The 17,893-nt window shown below is 37.3% G+C and overlaps 1 protein-coding gene across 1 annotated transcript in view; it reads left to right on the top strand.

Annotated features, from left to right (window-relative positions):
- Nucleotides 1-17,893, top strand: part of LOC135710876 (obg-like ATPase 1) — a 90,584-nt gene that overhangs the window by 54,349 nt on the left and 18,342 nt on the right. The window contains exon 4 of the mRNA XM_065233583.1: nucleotides 9,991-10,118. Coding sequence (XP_065089655.1) covers nucleotides 9,991-10,118 — 128 coding nt within the window. The remainder of the gene's footprint in view (nucleotides 1-9,990; nucleotides 10,119-17,893) is intronic.

Raw genomic sequence — 17,893 nt, 5'->3', positions numbered from 1 at the left:
TCACATAATTTATTTGGCAAACTCTCCTGAATTTATTTTCCGAATTCTTTTGAAGATGTTATGGAGTTATTCTCAGATTTAATTGTAATCCTCATTTTAGTATTTTCAAAAAGATTCCCGGATTCGTTTTCTCCCACATTCTTTTAGAAATTATCCTTAGAAGACCCTTGGAATTTTTCTCTGAAGGAGAAATTACTAAGCGTTTTCATTAAAATTTGCTTTCAATTCAATTCAGGGTTTCTTGAAATTCTACTCAAAACTATCAGGCTTCACAAGAAATGTTAAATCCCTCAGAACTACCTTGAAAGCAGATTGAATTTGATGTTTTTCTGGAAGATTTTTTTTTCCCAGAACTTCCTCGAAATGAGGTCCTAAGAAATTTCAATAAAATTGCACGAGCTTTTAAAACTGTGCATGGAATTTGACTCCATTAAAGGTTAATATCGAACATAAGTGTTTATGAGATATTTATTGAATAAGTCTTTTCATAACACTTTTCTTCTCTTAGGTCACTTTTTAGTCACTATTTTTACAACTATAAGTCACTATTTGGTCACTTATTTCTTCAACATGGTCACTAAAATCACTATTTTTGACAGCAGTGATCGCTACCAGCCCTGCCGGTCCATGATATGATGGGCCGATAGGTAGGGAGGTGAGGGAGCTGCCTTCCTAGCGTCGGTAGGATTGGTACTTAGTACGGAAAACAAGATCGACGGAAAACAAATCAAGGAAATCAAATTTAACTTAATTTAATAAATTTATTTATTTTAAAATTTAAAATTTTAATCCATATTTCAGAACAACAACAAAAAACATTTCAGCATCTGATTTTTTCAAATTTATTTAATACTGACGTTTAATCCACTTTGGGTTTATAAAGTTTAATGAGTGAATGGAAATAACGAGGAAAAATATATGTGTTTATTATGAATAATGATGGGATTCCCTGAGACGTCCAAGTATTTTCTGGAAAAATAAAATTCCTTGAGGATTCCCGGTTTTCCAGGTTTGTAGACACCCTCGCTAATACCGTGGGTTTGTTTATAAATTTTTCATTTTAAAGGTTCATGTCATACATAAGTGTTTAAAGCGGCGTTTATATCGTAGCGGTAAGCGTGATTACCTCTAACCCCAAAAGGCCTGTCAATCCCAGTCGGCGCCGCCGGAATTTTCTGAGTCATAACATCTCTGAACACGCCTTCTTTCGGAAGGGAAGTAAAGCTGTTAGTCCCCGGTTCATGAGTTGATTGGTCGATAGGTAGGGTTCAGGTGTGAGAGCTGCCTCCCTGGCGTCGGTAGCATTGGTGCTCAGCACGGAAAAAAAGATCCATGGAAAACAAATCAAGGCAACTATAAGTCACTAATTGGTAGGGTAACCTAAAGCAGGACATGTCCTCCTTTTTCAATAATTTTTCTACATCCTCCTTTTGCCGGAAAATGTCCTCCTTTTTAATCCTTGCCTTTTTTCCGCAACATATTCATAAAATTGTTTTCGAAGAGCGTTGGTTGCAGATCATGTTTGTTTAATTATGTCGCAACCTCATCTTATCTAGCAAATGCCATTCTATAGTGGGACCAGGAGTATACTTCAGCTGTAAACCGCCCTACATGTAGGCTCTGGTACATTTGGTGGATTTTCACCTAAATTTTACAGATGAAAATTTTTCAAATAAACCTTCTATTCTATCAGACTTATTTCTGACAGACCAAGAATCAAACAATTTCTCGAAAATCGGACGATCAACAACAGATGGATTTTCCAACCTCATAATTTATTTTCGAAGTGTCAAATTTAAGTGAAAATTCACCAAATGGAACAACATGTGTTCGATGTTGACGTTATGGTTCTATGGGATTTTAGTCCTATACTGCATCAGTTAAATTAACAGGTAGCTTAGATGTATCTTTTTCGTGTTGATCAGTGATGACATGTATCCTGATTTTTGTACATAATAAAAGGTGGTATGGTATTCAGGCTGTAAAGCTGTAGGTTTCATGCAAAACAGCTAGACTAGATCATTTCCAAGTATCAAAAATGAATTATGAAGGCTAAGTTGATGCATTTTTCGAGAAGATGAATTGAATTGATAACTAGTACAAGTTATGAACAATCCTAATTCAACCATTGAAAATCATGAATATTGTGATTGCGCACATATTATTAAAACGCTGATAAAAAATCATTGTCCTCCGGTTGGAGGCGAACCAGCCCAAGGCTGAAAGCCTCCTTAATAAAGCTAAATAATAATAATCATTGTCCTCCTTTAATGTTAAGAAAATTATATATTGTCCTCCTTTATTTCCAAACCTCAAATGAAATGTCCTCCTTTTCAGGGTTTTTTATATGGTTACCCTACTAATTGGTCAAATATTTCTTCAATATGGTCACTAAAATCATTGTTTGCTATCAGATTGCTATCAGTCCTGCATTATCCTTGCTACTTAACACTCCGAACACGATGCCTCCGATAAAATGTGTAACTGGAAACTTGGAATATTTGAAAACTCATAGCTATGCCATTTATTACGATTCAATTCTATTGGTGCCACTTGAAACTTTACACTTTATTTGATATCAAAATTAACTAATCGAACGATAAATGGCTGAGTAGTGATTTTTCAAACAATGCTAATTCGTCGTTACACATTTAAGCGGAGGCATCATGTTCGAAGTGTTAATCTTCATCTTCAAGGTATACTAACCATTCCAAATTTTAATGAAATCGCTGTGCGGTTAACTACCACATTCTCCAAGCTGAAACCCTCCCTAATAAAGAAAACCACCTAACCTAACCATTCCTTAAATTTTATAAAATCGCATTACGTTTAAACAATTTCTGTCGGATAGAATTCACTGGAACCTTCCTGTCCTAAACTATCTCAAGGACGAGATGAAAAATATCAGCAATATAACTTCTGACCTGTGCTCTACTGTTGCAATGCAACAAAACCCTATACTAGGGTTAGGTATTGTATTAGAAGAGTTGAAATCGTTATCGGCGGGTATTGGCAACATCGAAACCCAAATTAACCTGACCCCCTCCCCAGTTTTCTGGAAGAGTTACACAATGAGCAAAACGTTGATGACTCAGGGTGGCGTCTTTTGGGCATGAGGAGGGTCTGGAAGGCAGACTGGTCAGATTACGACGGCTAAATCAACAAAAACATGCTGAAAAAGCTAGAAGGTAAAGGAAACAAAATACAGCACGAAATTATTCTAACGCAAGGAACAACATACACATCAACAGTTTAAATCATCTTAATCATCGAAACATGAATTCCGACAACGGTTACAGTACCAATCACAGCAACATTTTCGGCCACCGGAGCATCATTCGACATAACGACCAGGATAACATTAACAGCAATAACAAAAACAACAGTTCCTACCAGTTCCTTATCAGAAATCATGGCAACCTCCGTTTTCTTCCACCTGATCGAGAGCTTCTTTCAGCAGCAAAAAATGTCTTCAACAGACCAATTAATTATTAACCAACTATGCAGTTTGCAAAAAGCGAAACTATAAACCCGTACCCAGTAAGCGGTATTCCGAATTCACATGGTATGGCTCCGGGGAATTCTACCTCTACATCGTGTCAGCCGTACGCATGTTAGCATGCGTGTTTTCGGCACAACTGACGCACTCACCTAAGGTAGAATATGACAACATAGCTGAGCCCGAGGATCATGGCATCTCACATAACTTGAGGGATTTCGGCCAGTATGTAGCAACTCCACCCCCTGACCAGCACGACGTAAGTGACCATGTTGCTAGTTTATCAAGTAGCTCTTTTTTAAGTGAAACTACAGTCTATTGCCAAAATTTTAACCGTATGCGTAGTGCGTATAAAATAAATGAAACTCAAAATAAAATAAGCGGATGCACATAGGGGAATTTACGTATTCTCGGCAACCTAAGCAGCGACCTTCTTTCTATAGCCTTTTTCTCTATGGAACGCACACATATGCAGTATTGGTTTGTTTACAATCTTTTGCTGCCAGCTGCTCTAACAATTTCAGTCGAAAGAATTGTCAAAAACTGTTTTGAAACGCTTTTACAAAGCTCCAACCTTCTCTAGTGAGAGCGAGTATTGTCGGCAACCAGTTTTTCTTCGGTAACCGTTCCATTTGAACTGCATGTAAATCTGCTGTTCTATTATCGGCAACTCGAAATATACTACAATTTGTAGTGCGTGTGTTTCATTTCAAGAAAACCCTGCTAGATTGCTTTTTCTCAGTAGTAAAAATATAGTCAAATTGAAGCTGAAAGCATAAAGAATCGTTTGCATGCATTCAGCGAAGTGTTTTCGTACGAAAATCCTGTGAAAATAGTGTTTCAATTTGGGTTGCCGAAAATAGTCTGTCATGCCGAAGCCGTCATTTCCCCTATGATATAATAATTCGAACAAAAACTAGTTGGTCTGATAGTATTAATAGCGAAGAGGTCTTTGGTAGTAATTTTTGTGTTATTCGATGTGACCGCGATTTATCATTATCAGGTAAAAAATCAGGTGGTGGTGTACTTATTGCTGTGAATGCTACATTTCAAACTGGACAAATTGCTAGTGAAAGACAAAAATAATTTGAAGATTTGTGGGTTAAAATTTTAATAAGCGGTGAAGAACATCTTTTCGCTTCTTCGTTTTTTCCACACTTTTCCAAAAAACCAGCTTACGAAAAGTTTTTCACTACTGCAGAACTGAAAATTCAAAGAGAAGATCCAAGAACCAAAATTCATATACACTGGAGTCGCTTTTTACGCGGTTTTTTTTACACGGTTTTTTTACGCGGATTTCGGAATTTACGCGGTTTTTTTTTACGCGGATTTTGGTTTTTTTACGCGGATTTCAGAATTGACGCGGTATATCGCTTTTTACGCGGTTTTTTCTTACACGGTCTTTTTTTACGCGGATTTCGGAATTTACGCGGTTTTTTTTACGCGGATTCCGGAATTTACGCGGTTTTTTTTACGCGGTTTTTTTTTACGCGGGACGTATCACCCGCGTAAAAAGCGACTCCAGTGTATATGGAGATTTTAACCAGAATACTGTTAATTTTATACAGGATAGTGATAATGATTCTCTACTGTTACCAATTTCGTAACGAGCTCCATTCCTATTTGGATCTTATGTTTACTAATTGTACAGAAGATTTTTGTATTGTAGAAGCAGCAGTTCCATTATGGAAGAATGAAAAATTTCATACGGCTATTGAATACTCAGTGTTCACAGACTCGCATCGGTCACGCCCAAGCGTTATTGATTTTGAATTAGTTTATGATTTTAAAAATGCAATTGTTCCTGAATTTCACAGCAGACTGAATAACATTAATTGGCAAAACCTTTTAAAAGATGAAAACGACATGGACAAGGCTGTTGACATATTTTATACTAACTTATTCGATATCATTGAAGTATTCGTTCCTAAAAGACTAAAGAGAATAATGAACAGCACCAAATACCCTGTGTGGTATACACAAGAAATCAGAAATATTAAAAACAGGAAGCAAAAAGCACAGTCGTATAAAAAGTTTAAAACTTCACAAAAGTTAGAAAAATACGTTGAAATTTGCGGAGCACTTGAGGCAGAAATATCATCAGCATATGAGAATTATAATTCAAGAGTAGAGAACAATATAAAATCTGATCCCAAAACGTTCTTCAACTTTGCGAACGAAAAAATGAAGTCATGTACATTCCCATCACGCATGCAGTTTGAAGAGTGTGATAGCACTGATAGTGAGGCTATTTGAAACCTATTTGCTCGTTTTTTCCAAAACACATATAAGAAGTCCAGGAATGCTGTCGATTTGAACTATTTTTCTTACCTACATGAAGGGGAAAATGACGTATCAGTAATATAATATAATATCACTGTTAAAGAAATTTTTATGACTTGAAAGTCTGGATGCCGGCAAAGGACCTGGTCCTGATGAAATACCTCCATTTTTTTTTTTTTTTGAAAAAAATAGCAACTAGTTTTGTTAAACCATTGTTTTGGCTTTAAAATTTATCTCTCAAAACAGGTGATTTTCCAAAAATTTGGAAGAAATCATTTTTAGTCTCAATATTTAAATCTGGCACACGGTCAGACATTAAAAACTATAGAGGTATTGCAATTATGTCATGCATTCCTAAAATGTGTGAAGCAATTGTTAACCAGAAAATATTCAACCAGGTTAAGCATCGCATTTGAAATAATCAACATGGTTTTTTAAAAGGTTGGTCAACGTCTACTAATCTGTTGGAATTTGTAAACTTTTTTATTGAAGCAAAGGATAGAGGTAATACCGTTGAAACCTTATACACTGACTTTAGTAAGGCCTTTGACAAAGTAGACATTCCCTTACTTCTTTTTAAATTAAAACGTTGAGGTATTTTTTGTGTATTGATTTATTTGTACAGGCTGAATCGAATAAACTTTACAGAGCCAAGCTATCATTTTCGTTAGGCATACTTAATCCTAATCTTAAATCTAGAGTTACAGGGATTGCACCAAATACTCGCGGTCGTCTCGAGGTTAGACGAGATTTACAATTTTATGGATGGGGAGAGGGAGGAGAAGATTTCACTATTTCTAAAACATGAAATTATTTCTATTCAACTTGTTATCAGCTGTATACAACGTTTAGGTATGACAAGTACACTTTTAAAATGGATTGGATCATACTTGACAGAACAGATGGTCCTCTTTAAAGGAAAAATGTACTCGCCAGTTAATGTTTCCTCGGGAGTTCCACGGAGATCTCATTTAGGTCCTATATTATTTATTTTATTTGTGGATGACGTGTAGTTTGTGTTGAATCGCTTAAATGTGCTCATATATGCTGGAAACTTGTACATGGAAATCTTTAACGATTCTGATTTGCTTTATTTTAAAAATGAAATTGATGTTTTCTACAATTGGTGCGATATCTTATTCCAGAAAACACACTACTTTAGATTTTACATGTGCTCTATGAAACCAGCTGGTTGTAAGGTGCGATAAAATTAGGGACTTAGGAGTAATTCTTGACTCGAAGTTGACATTTGTAGATCATGTGAATACCACAATTCACAAAGTAAATAATATGTTGGGATTCATAAAAAGATTTAGTTATCATTTTAAAGACCCATATACCATCAAAACACTTTATATAGCTTACGTGAAATCAATTTTCGAATATTGCAGTGTGGTGGGCTCCACACCATGAAACTTATATAAATCGTATAGAATCAGTTCAAAAACATTTTTTGTTATTTGCTAGGCTGGACCTCTTTTCCCCTTCCTTCTTATGAGTCCCGTTGCATGTTGATAAACATTGAAACACTTAAGAAACGAAGAGAAATTTCCATGATTTCCTTTGTTAATGATATTATCTCACAACGCGTAAATTCAGAAAAAATATTAGCAAGCTTAAATTTTTACGTACCATCACGCAAGGTAAGAACTCGAAATGTATTTCAAATGTCACCTCACAGAACGAATTAAGGTAAAAATGGACCAATCAATAGAATGTTGCGAGTGTATAATAATTATTGTGAGCGTATAGATCTAACGATGTCTAAAGATACAGTAAGGAGAACACTAACTGCTAGGTTTTCATCTCGTTGAGTTTAAAACAATTTTTATATCTTAGATATTTGTATAAGCATTCTACATTTATTGACAATTTCAAATAAAACGTATGTTTTAAAATAGCATGTAAGGTAACCGCACTATTGTAAAACGGTCCACACTGATTGACGACAAATAAATAAATAAATAGTCAACGATTCAATTCAACGCTGGTATTCGGTTGACGTTTGAACGAACTTTCAGGATCCTCCTCATTCTCAGTGGAAGTATTTAGTGCTTCTGAATGTTCACCTTCAGCAGAGTTGTGGTTCATTGAGCAGTCCATCAAGGCAACCATCGAATCGGATTTCTATTTTTAAACATCCACGTTGCGATCCAGTTTGCAAGGGAACCAGTTCCAATTTAAGTGATTTTTGTAATAGGAACCCAATCTAGTATTATTTCCCCTTCCCGTCAGTTCAACATCGATCTCAGTAAAATATTAACGCAAAGCAGTTGATTAAAAATAGCGTATAAGAACACTTGAAGGCTGAAGGTGTTGCCTTAATTATCATTCTCTGATTAGCCTTTGCTCCATCATATTAGCAGTTGAGGGGGGGGATGCGATGCGGAGGCATGAAACTTGCAAGCGGTCGACCGGTAGGTTGTTATCGTGCCTCCACGTGCATGATGTTATTATAATTAGGTTTATATAAATATTTTTCCAAGCCTACCCCAAGAATGCAATATGTACACATTCGTAATTTGCCAATTAACGTTTGCAATGAAAAGAGGGAAAACATGATGCAGGAAAGTAGTGAGCCAGCAATTGATCTGGACAGCCTTCAGAAGATGCAGGTGCGTGTCACTGTGTAGCTACACTTACACTTGAGTTTTACATTGGAAATTAGTTCATGGTGGCTGTATGCTGTAAGTAGATTAGGAAAAATATACCTACATATGAAGGTGTTGTTATCTATGGAGCTATAATCAAGTCAGAGCAATTGCTAGTATGTAATTTGACAGAATTTGCAAATGGCAATGAGATTCAAATTTTCATTGCTAAATGGCTCATCTTACTGCATTGCGCATTGGGAAATGCTACTCTAATTAAATTACAATAAAGTGCCCTTTACCTTACACTCAACTTTGCCTTAAAAATGCACTAATACAAGCGTCAGTACCTACTTCAAATTAATACTGTTACTTCATGCTATAAATGACCGCCGTAAAGCAAATGCATTCGCCATCTTTCCTTGCATGCCGTCCATATTTGCTCATTTGCCAGTGTAGCCTCGCACCACCATCACTGTGCAAATCACAAGGACGGGGTCCGGTCACTGAGAGTATGTTTCTTCGTATTTTTTTTTTCGCTTGTTTTATATGCGCATTTATACATAAATTAATGTTCCTTCCACTATTTAACTTCGGCCGCGCTGCAGCTATATTAGTGGCTTGTTGTTTTAGCTTCTTTATTCGCTACTTTATTTTATTTCAACACGATGTTTGCTGTTTCGCTGCGAAATTATGCTGCTGGCCGTGTTCTTAAGAGAGGAGATCCACAACCCACAGGGTGTTTCGCTGCACGCGAGAATTTGAAAATGGTGCCTCGGCATTGCGAGTGCATGTTTTTATTTAACTAATACAAATTCTTTACTTTTGAAGTGCTTAAGATAACTCTAGGAAACGGGTTAATTCATTTGTTTCTCCGAGGACCACCCCAACAGAGTACATAAAAAAAAACCCTTAAAAATAGCAACAGTAAAAGTGGACCTAAAACATGGTTGCACCAAGTCCTTCCTTCCTTCGCAATCGCCATCAAGAAATCGTTCGTGCTCTGGAAGCAGTGGTCAAATCGTCATAATAATACCACCAAGTTTTAGTCACGAAACTCTTCAACATTCGAACCGTTCGGTTCGTTCTATATTCTCATTTCGCGAAGCAGAGAAACTGACCACGCCCCTTAGTGGCACGTTGAGGGCAAGAATTAAAATAAAGTACCTCGCTGCAGTAACAACAAAATAACCAATCGTGGGCCGCATCGCAGCAAACCGGCTACTGGAGCGGTCAAGAGTCGCAAATTTGTAGTCGACCCGATGCGAGGCAGGAGTGTTGGAACGTTCCCCCGGGCTGCAGCAGCGCCGAGTAGTTTAAGTAATTATAATAATTGCTAAATTGTCAGATTTGTTTCTTGGAAAACAATTATTTTCCACCTCTCACCCCGCATGTTTATGACTTGCGAGTTGTCCTTCTGGAATCAATCTAGCGAAATTACCCGAAGCAGGTTATTTGCATATCGAGGAAAAATATTCAATAATCGAGTTGCTCTCCCTGATGGGGGTATTCAAATTTTTGCTATGGCTCTTGACAATCTTCCTGATGGACCATCATTTCCTATTGCTATTACCCCTCTGTTGACTGATTGCGTCTGCTCATCTTCTTCCATTACAGCAAAGTGCCTGCCTTTCTCAATGTAGTGGACATTGCCGGTCTGGTGAAGGGTGCTGCCGAAGGGCAGGGCCTCGGTAATGCATTCCTCTCGCACATCAACGCGTGTGATGCCATCTTTCATCTGTGTCGTAAGTATCAAGCCGTTACTTTGTCATTTAATTTTTGTTTAAGTACTATGATAATTACACTGAAGATATTGCGATTAATTAACTGGTAAAAGACTTGAATTATGTATCGTCTATATCTTAGGATTGCGTAAAAAAAGAAACAAATTGAAGGGTCTGAAATGGTTTATTCATTCAATCAGAGCTGGTAGCAGGCCACTTTTTAGTGACTTGGTCACTATTGTGAAGCCAGTCACCAGAAAGCAGGGAGGCCAGATTTACAGACATATCTGTGAATTTACAGACTTTTAATTTTTTTTTTCACAGATATTCACAGACTTTTGTAATCAAGGCAAAATTTTTAAATTTATTGTGTTACATTGTTTTACATCTTTTATCAATTACACGTACGATGCAATTTGCAACACACATTAGAAATTCGCGTGTTTTCAAATCCACCACGCGAACGAGCTGTCACTGTTACAGACGGTTATAGTTATAGACCTGTCAATGTGCTGCCATTTTGTATCCAAAACGAACATTTTCCATATGATTTGAAGGTTTGTTTGTATACGTCAACTCACGTTGGCCGGTCTATAACTTGACTGGCTATAGACACTGTCACTGAAAAAGTGAATGAAATCAAAGGGGATGAAAATCCAAGATTTATTCAAAATTTGCCAAAAATTACTCTAAAGTTTGATTTGTTGATTTATAGTCAGAGAAATCCATTTTATCGAAGTCATCCGATATAATCGTGCTATCTCTTATATCGGTTCACATTTCTATAAGTATCATGACAGGTAACGATGACACCCGTTTGTTTATACGAAAGGAACGTCGTGAAATCTCAACCAACAATTCAAAAAGACGGATCAGCTTTTGTAATCAAATCTTGTAATGATCTTTTCTCGCAAATCTAAGCTCACCTTGCCAAATAAACAACACCGTCGGCTAGGGAAAATTCTCTCCTAGTTATTCGATGGTGGAATTGATTTGCGTTGGCGTGCTTCAGTTTGCAAGATAAGGTCATTACATGTTTGCTGATCCACCATTTAGGATTGTTGGTTGATAAATCTGTTCGAAAATCGTATGATCAGAAATCATTAATGGTGATTCCTTGAAGAACCCACAAATTGCCTGATGATGGCTGAAATTCCCTATCACTTCAAGTGTTCTAGAGAACAAATTTCAGACACAGTTGTGACATCACTCATGAAATTGGAACTCCCTGTCTGCTGCATCAAATGTGAAGTTTCATTGTTGTATGTTTTGTGGAAGCTGTGCTCTTGAAATTTTGAGGTAATAGTATAGTGCATTACACACATTATAGGAAGTACGGAAACGCATATGCCACGGGTCATTACTAATTTCCATCGCTCCCTCAACAGACTTCCTCAATCTCAGGCATCCAGTGAAGATCAGCATCGATGGCACCTATCGTTTGGTCTTGGGTTTGGTCACGTTTGGCCATCAATTCTGTTGCCAAATCTCCGGGCAAATATCGTTGCTTCCAGAGTTTGAACATGAACTTTTTGAGCACGAAGTGTTTAGAATCGTATTAATAAGCTTATAAATTGCTCTTTTGATTGTCCATTTCTCAATATTTAGGTGGTGAAAAGTTGAATCTCTCACTATGATGTGCTCGTTCCCGCGCTGCTGGGGTGCAAAAGAACCAGTACTAAGTAACTAACGGATTTCCACACTACATGGCATATACAATCGACTCAAATTTAAGCTTAAATTACTCAAACTCTAGAAAACGTAGTTTACTTGTAAAATTTTCTGAGTCTCATAAATCTTTTCGAATATGACGAAAATCAACGAAAAATTTATTCATTTTAGAAGTACACACTAAAAGAATAAATCACATATCCAATGGAAAATATTCATTGGAATTGCACCACAAAATCACATGAACCTTATGTGTCAAATGAAATTTAAGTGATTTATCATATAGAACTCCTTTCCCCTCTCCCGATCCAAACAATTGTCATTCACTAACCTCGAGAAGACCTCGAGTAATCGGTCAAATCCTTTAATTTTAGATTTAAGACATTTATAATGCATAAAGCAAATGATAACTTGGCTCTGTAAAGTTTATTCGATTGAGCCTGTACAAATATAGTAATTAACAAAACAAAACCATATAGAACTCATGTTATGTGAAATTCAGATAGATATCATTGGTTTTGTTAATGGAAAAATATGATGTACATGCCCTATAGAAACTACATGAAAACTTTTTTCCGTGTACTAATTTCATATGTACATCGAGATGTTGCTCATATTAGAAAACAAATTCCTGTAAAAGCTCGGGAAGTGTTACTCAATCTATGAGTTAACTACGTTTTTAAGAATATGAGTGAACTAATCTCAACTTTGAATTGACCTCATTTGTCGTGTAATCGTAATTTATCTTTTTATTAATTGCTTTTAACGTTCCCAATTCCAATCGTTAAAAGTAGGTCATTTTTGTTCGAATATGACTTTTACAGACATTTCAAATTTCGTATCTATTTCATGACCTACCCCTACCCCCTCCCCTCTACATCACACGCAAAACTTCTGCTAATTTTATGCAGCCCAATTAAAGACATTTCTAAAATTCACAGCCTTTTTTCGCAGGCTTCTGAAAAAAGATCGGGTATCTCTGCACTAAAGTCACTATTTCCCTAAAAATAGGCACTTAAGTCCCTTTTTCACTACTAAAATAGAGTGAAATTTAAAAATATCATCAAAATGTTTAAATTGCGTACTTGGCACTAAGAAAGCCTACAGTAGTTTTAACAAAATACACATATCTGTTAAAAAATTGAAAATTTTAACCAAGGTGGCCAATGAATCGCAAAACTTTAGAACACCAGGAAAACTATTGGGAAATGTTTTCAATGTCGATTAAAAATGGTGGGAAATATACCTCTTTTCCCAGAAAATAAATTGTAAACCTTAGAAACTTTCCAAAGGTATTTGTCTTTGATAGATTTTCAAAAGTATTTCAAGGATGATTAAGAACTTTAAAAAATCCAAAGTAAATTTTAAGAGAATTTTAGAGGATTCTAGGCATGACACCAAGATATATTAGAGAAGAATACCGAAGCACACACTACGAAAGTCTCATGTAAAATTAAGTGCTCTGAGGACCGATGTCTTCATCTCCACTTAAATCTTAAGGCAGGTTTACCTATATAGTTAAACTTGGCCTAACACATGCGAGCGTCGCTTTTGATTATTGTTTAAATTATTAGAGACGCAAAATTAAACTAAGAAACAATTTTGGAAATAGTTCCAATATATTTGAGAGTGCATTTTAACAAGAGTCCTGAGAAAAATTCTATGAGGATTCTAGGTCCAATTCTAATACATAATGAAATTTTGCTTAAGGGAGCTCTGATAAAAAATTCCATGAAAATCCCGTGAACTCCAAAGATGGTCTCTGCGGATAGTTCTAAAAGAATTCTGGGGTGATTTCTGAAGATACCTCCAAGAAAATTCTAAAGAGTTCGAAATAAATTCCGAGAAGAATTTCAATGGAATCGAATTTTGAGGGTTCAATCTCAAAGGAATTCTGAGAATAGTTTCAAAGTTATTTTTGATGGATTTTTGTTTTGAGAATTCTGAGGAAATACTATGGGAATTCCAAGGAGAATACGAATTGAATTTCCAATTAAATGCAGGGGAGATGTACAAGATTATTCTAAGCAGAAATGTTTGAAATTTCTCAGGTTGATTGCATGGAAATTCTATAGAGAATAAATTTAAAATGGATTTATGGAAGGAGCCTTCAAATTTACATAGTCGGAGATGCTTAACGTCAAATATCAGATTTAAAGTGAAGATTTTATACGATAGATCAGGAAATTAAATTGTAGAGTTGATAGTTCCGTTATAGTTGGAGATGCTTAACATCAAACATCAGAATTAAAGTGGACATTTTATACGATAGATAGGAGATGAAAGTAGAGTTGATAGTTCCGTTATAGTACGGCAGTGTGAAAATTGTATATACAAAGTAGAAAGCGAGCAAAGGACAATTTTGAGGAAGGTACGAATCGGGTAGTTGTGTACATCAGATGGCGACTTGAGTGTGAAACAATCGATAGAACTGTTTCCGCACATCGGAGGTACATGAGCAAATCGGCGATCATCCCTTTTACCGGTAGTGGCAGGGGGAAACACCTCTCACCATCCCTCATTAACTGATGAGCTTGGTAAAGGAGATGCTCTACCCGATTCGTACCTTCCTCGAAATTGTCCTTTATTCGCTTTCTACTTTCTATATACAAATTTCACACTGCCCAACTATAACGGAACTATCAACTCTTTACTTTCATCTCCTCATCTCTCGTATAAAATGTCCACTTTAATTCTGATATTTGATGTTAAGCATTTCCAACTACGAAAATAATCTATTTCCAAGAATTGTGTTGATTGTTCTGCAAAGAATTGCATATTATTTTCGTAAAAGCTTATTTGCCTCTAAGTTTAAGAGAAGGGGAATTATTCTAAAACAGTTCTTGGGATCATTCTGAAGAAATTCTGTGAAAAGTTCTTGGCGAGTTATCAAAGTTGTCTACCTAGATATATCAATATTTTATAGATTTCGAACGCAGAATCAAATTCAAGAACATAAAAATGGGAATTACTATTGATATTTGCGTGATATTTAAAATACATTGTAGTAATTTAAATACTTTGAAGACTGTAATAATTTTAATTTTAATACTTTAAGCGGTATTGAAAGTTATTAAAAATTGTTAACGATAATTTATGTAATGATAAAGAATTTAACTATTTTGGGAATAATTTAAATGTAAAATTTTATGGGTAATTAAAGTATTTATTTAAATTAAGAATGTGTTTAAAGTATTTACTGCAGTAATGGCAAGATTTTAGATATTTGGTCAGCAAGCTGTGTAGTATTGAAAGACTAGTGCGTGCCCCTCGAGTCATCATGCATAACGTAAGCAAAAGTAAATTATTCAAATCACTTCAAATGCTCTTCACAGGAGATTCCGTTATGAGATTCGATTAAATTAGAGGAATTTATGAAATTTGATTTTAAGTTCCATGGCATAAAAAGTTTATTTCAATAGCAAACCGTATTTGAATGTCTAAATTACCATAATGGTTACTTATTTAGTATATACAAGTCACTATTTGGTCACTACTATTATATCGCATCAGCACTACCAACCTCAGGTTATCCAGATTTTCCAACGGTTCCTCAAATCACTTGAACCTAAAAAAAAAGTTATTTCATAGTTAACTCATTGTAATCGAAAATTCTTTGGCTCCATGCCAAGGAGAAAAGGTCTGACAATGTGAAAGTACAATGCTTTCCCGATTTCGAAAGCTCTTTTTTAAAACTTTTGTTGTCTTCTACAAACTCCTTGCACCTTTTCAGTGGTTTTATTGCACCAAAGTATTCTTCAAACATCCATCTTGAAGACGAATGCGAAAGATTTGAGGTCAAGGCTATGTGAAATTAGAAGACTAAAAATGTTTGATGCACGGAGGCGCGGACAAAATAGGGAAAGCACTGTAGTAGTTCGTTTAAATTCGTTCGATTTTATATGGAAAAGTAAGGCGATCGTCGGAGTTGATCCAGGATAACACGTTACTTGTGTCCGACCAGAACACTCTCTTGGTGATTTGTATTGATTGCCATTCCGTAACGAACTGCATCAATCGGACCCCCAAAACGGCTGCTTGTAGTTCCAGTCGTGGAATTGCCATCGGTTTGATGAGTGCGACCTTGGTTTTAGCAGATCTACGGTCGGAAAATAGGCCACTCGCGTCGACAAAGACGTGTTGGTAGTGCCGAGCAGTTGCTCCCAGGAAATAGCAACGAGGAACGTAGAGGCGTTCAACATCGTTTAACAGCTCCACCTATTCTTGCCAACGCTCATGAATCATTGGATACCGGATCTCCAAATCACCTTTAGAAGAATCTTGCCCTGCACCGGAAACGTTGATACCAATCCAACTGGATCCGAGAAATTCATTAGGCACTTCAGGACTTGTCACTTGGTGAGCGGCAATCCCGTAGATATCACCCTCTGGACGTCCTCTTTTGGACGCCATAGTATTATTATTTAGCTTTATTAAGGAGGCTTTCAGCCTTGGGCTGGTTCGCCTCCAAACGCCACCAAACGCCATAGTAGCCCCAACACTCGTTCACACTTATCCGGGCTCTGCAAGTCCAGGCAGCACACTTCCGATACTTCTTTCTCGCTAAGACTGTTAAGCACTACGGAACTGTCCGATTAAAAATTACGTATATTGAACCCGACTTTGGCGTGGATCACTCATACCTCCTGCATAACTCTAGCTGCTTCTTCGACGCTTTCAAAACTCTCCAATAGATCATCGACGTAGTGGTTCTTCACTATGTTCTCCACAGCACGGGGATACTATTCGGCGAATTCCATTGCATTTTTGTTTTTCACAAATTGAGCGGATGCTGGCGAACACGTTGACCCGAATGTTGCGACGTTCATCATAAACACTACAGGAGCTTCAAACGGGTTGCCTCTCCACAGAAAACGCTGAGCATGACGGTCCAAAGAATTTGGTGAAACATGTCTGCTATTTATATCAGCAACTGCAAACTGCCGAAAGCGGAACAATACTACTGGTAACAACGCCAATTGATCCGGACCCTTCAAAAGCATATCGTAAGATACTCCACGAGCCTTTGCTGCTGCATCCCATATCATTCGAATCCTGTTGGGTTTCTTCGGGTTGAACGCCACTCCTAGCGGCAGATACCACACCCGTTTAGTGTCAGCTTGCTCCAGATCTTGCACAGTGGCTCGACGGATGTATCCCTTCACCAGATAGTCGTCGATTTGCTTCGACATGTTCTCCTTCAGCCAGGGTTCTCGTTTCATACATTCCAGGAGCTCCAGAGCCATTCCGTGTCAGGTAGCTCGAATCGCCACAGCAGACTGGTTTCAAATCTATCTCCTACTCATTGGTTATTTGCTCGAGTAGATAGCTGGCTCTGCTATCTTCGTCCGAGATTATCGGATCTCCTTCACCTTATTGTGCAGATTCTCATACAAAGAACAATCGCAAGCGTGTACGTTGAGAGACGATGTTGTTTCGCCTTTACCTCCGTAGATGCACTACCCTAAGAGAGTTTTCACTGTGACTGGTTCATTCGCTCCATCTTCTTTAGTTTGCAGTGGAACAAGCAACCGTATGTTGTCGATTCCCACCAGCAAATGTGGGACAGCTGCCTCGAAGCTTTGTACAGGGATGGCTCGCAGATGTGGATACTGGCTTGACAACCATTCAGCGTCTAGGCTTTGACTAGAAAGAGTGAGTGCCTTTAAGTGCCACCCACATTAGATCCGTTTGCGTTGCGTTGACGTAAATTTGACAGTTAGACAATAGATTTAGCTGTCACTTTGCCGCAACGCGTTCGATCCGGATCTAATGTGCGTGGGCCTTTACCGTGCGCACTTTTCCCTGCTCAAAGGAACGCGGGTTGTCGTGGGACAGCGATAAGCATACTGTTCGAGATTCATCTTCTACACGTGACATATTACCCGTCCACTTCACGCACAGAAGTTGTTCTTCGCCATCAACTCCTAACTGCCGCACCAACCCGTCCTCGATTAATGTAATGGATGACCCATCGTCCAAGAAAGCAAACGTTGTAATGTTTTTTCCTTCTTCATGTACCGTCACCCACTCACAACACTCTTTTTGACGTTCTCCTATCCAGTATTTTACGATCGCTTATGGCCGCCACAATCTGACTGAGTTTTTGGTAGGGAACATAAGAT

The sequence above is a fragment of the Ochlerotatus camptorhynchus genome, unplaced genomic scaffold (genome assembly GCF_037179485.1).
Source record: "Ochlerotatus camptorhynchus isolate MF236.1 unplaced genomic scaffold, CSIRO-AGI_Acam_v1.1 ptg000404l, whole genome shotgun sequence".
Classification (NCBI taxonomy): Eukaryota; Metazoa; Arthropoda; class Insecta; order Diptera; family Culicidae; genus Ochlerotatus; species Ochlerotatus camptorhynchus.
The sequence above is the reverse complement of the archived record's forward strand: the minus strand, read 5'-3'. Positions and strand labels throughout refer to the sequence as shown.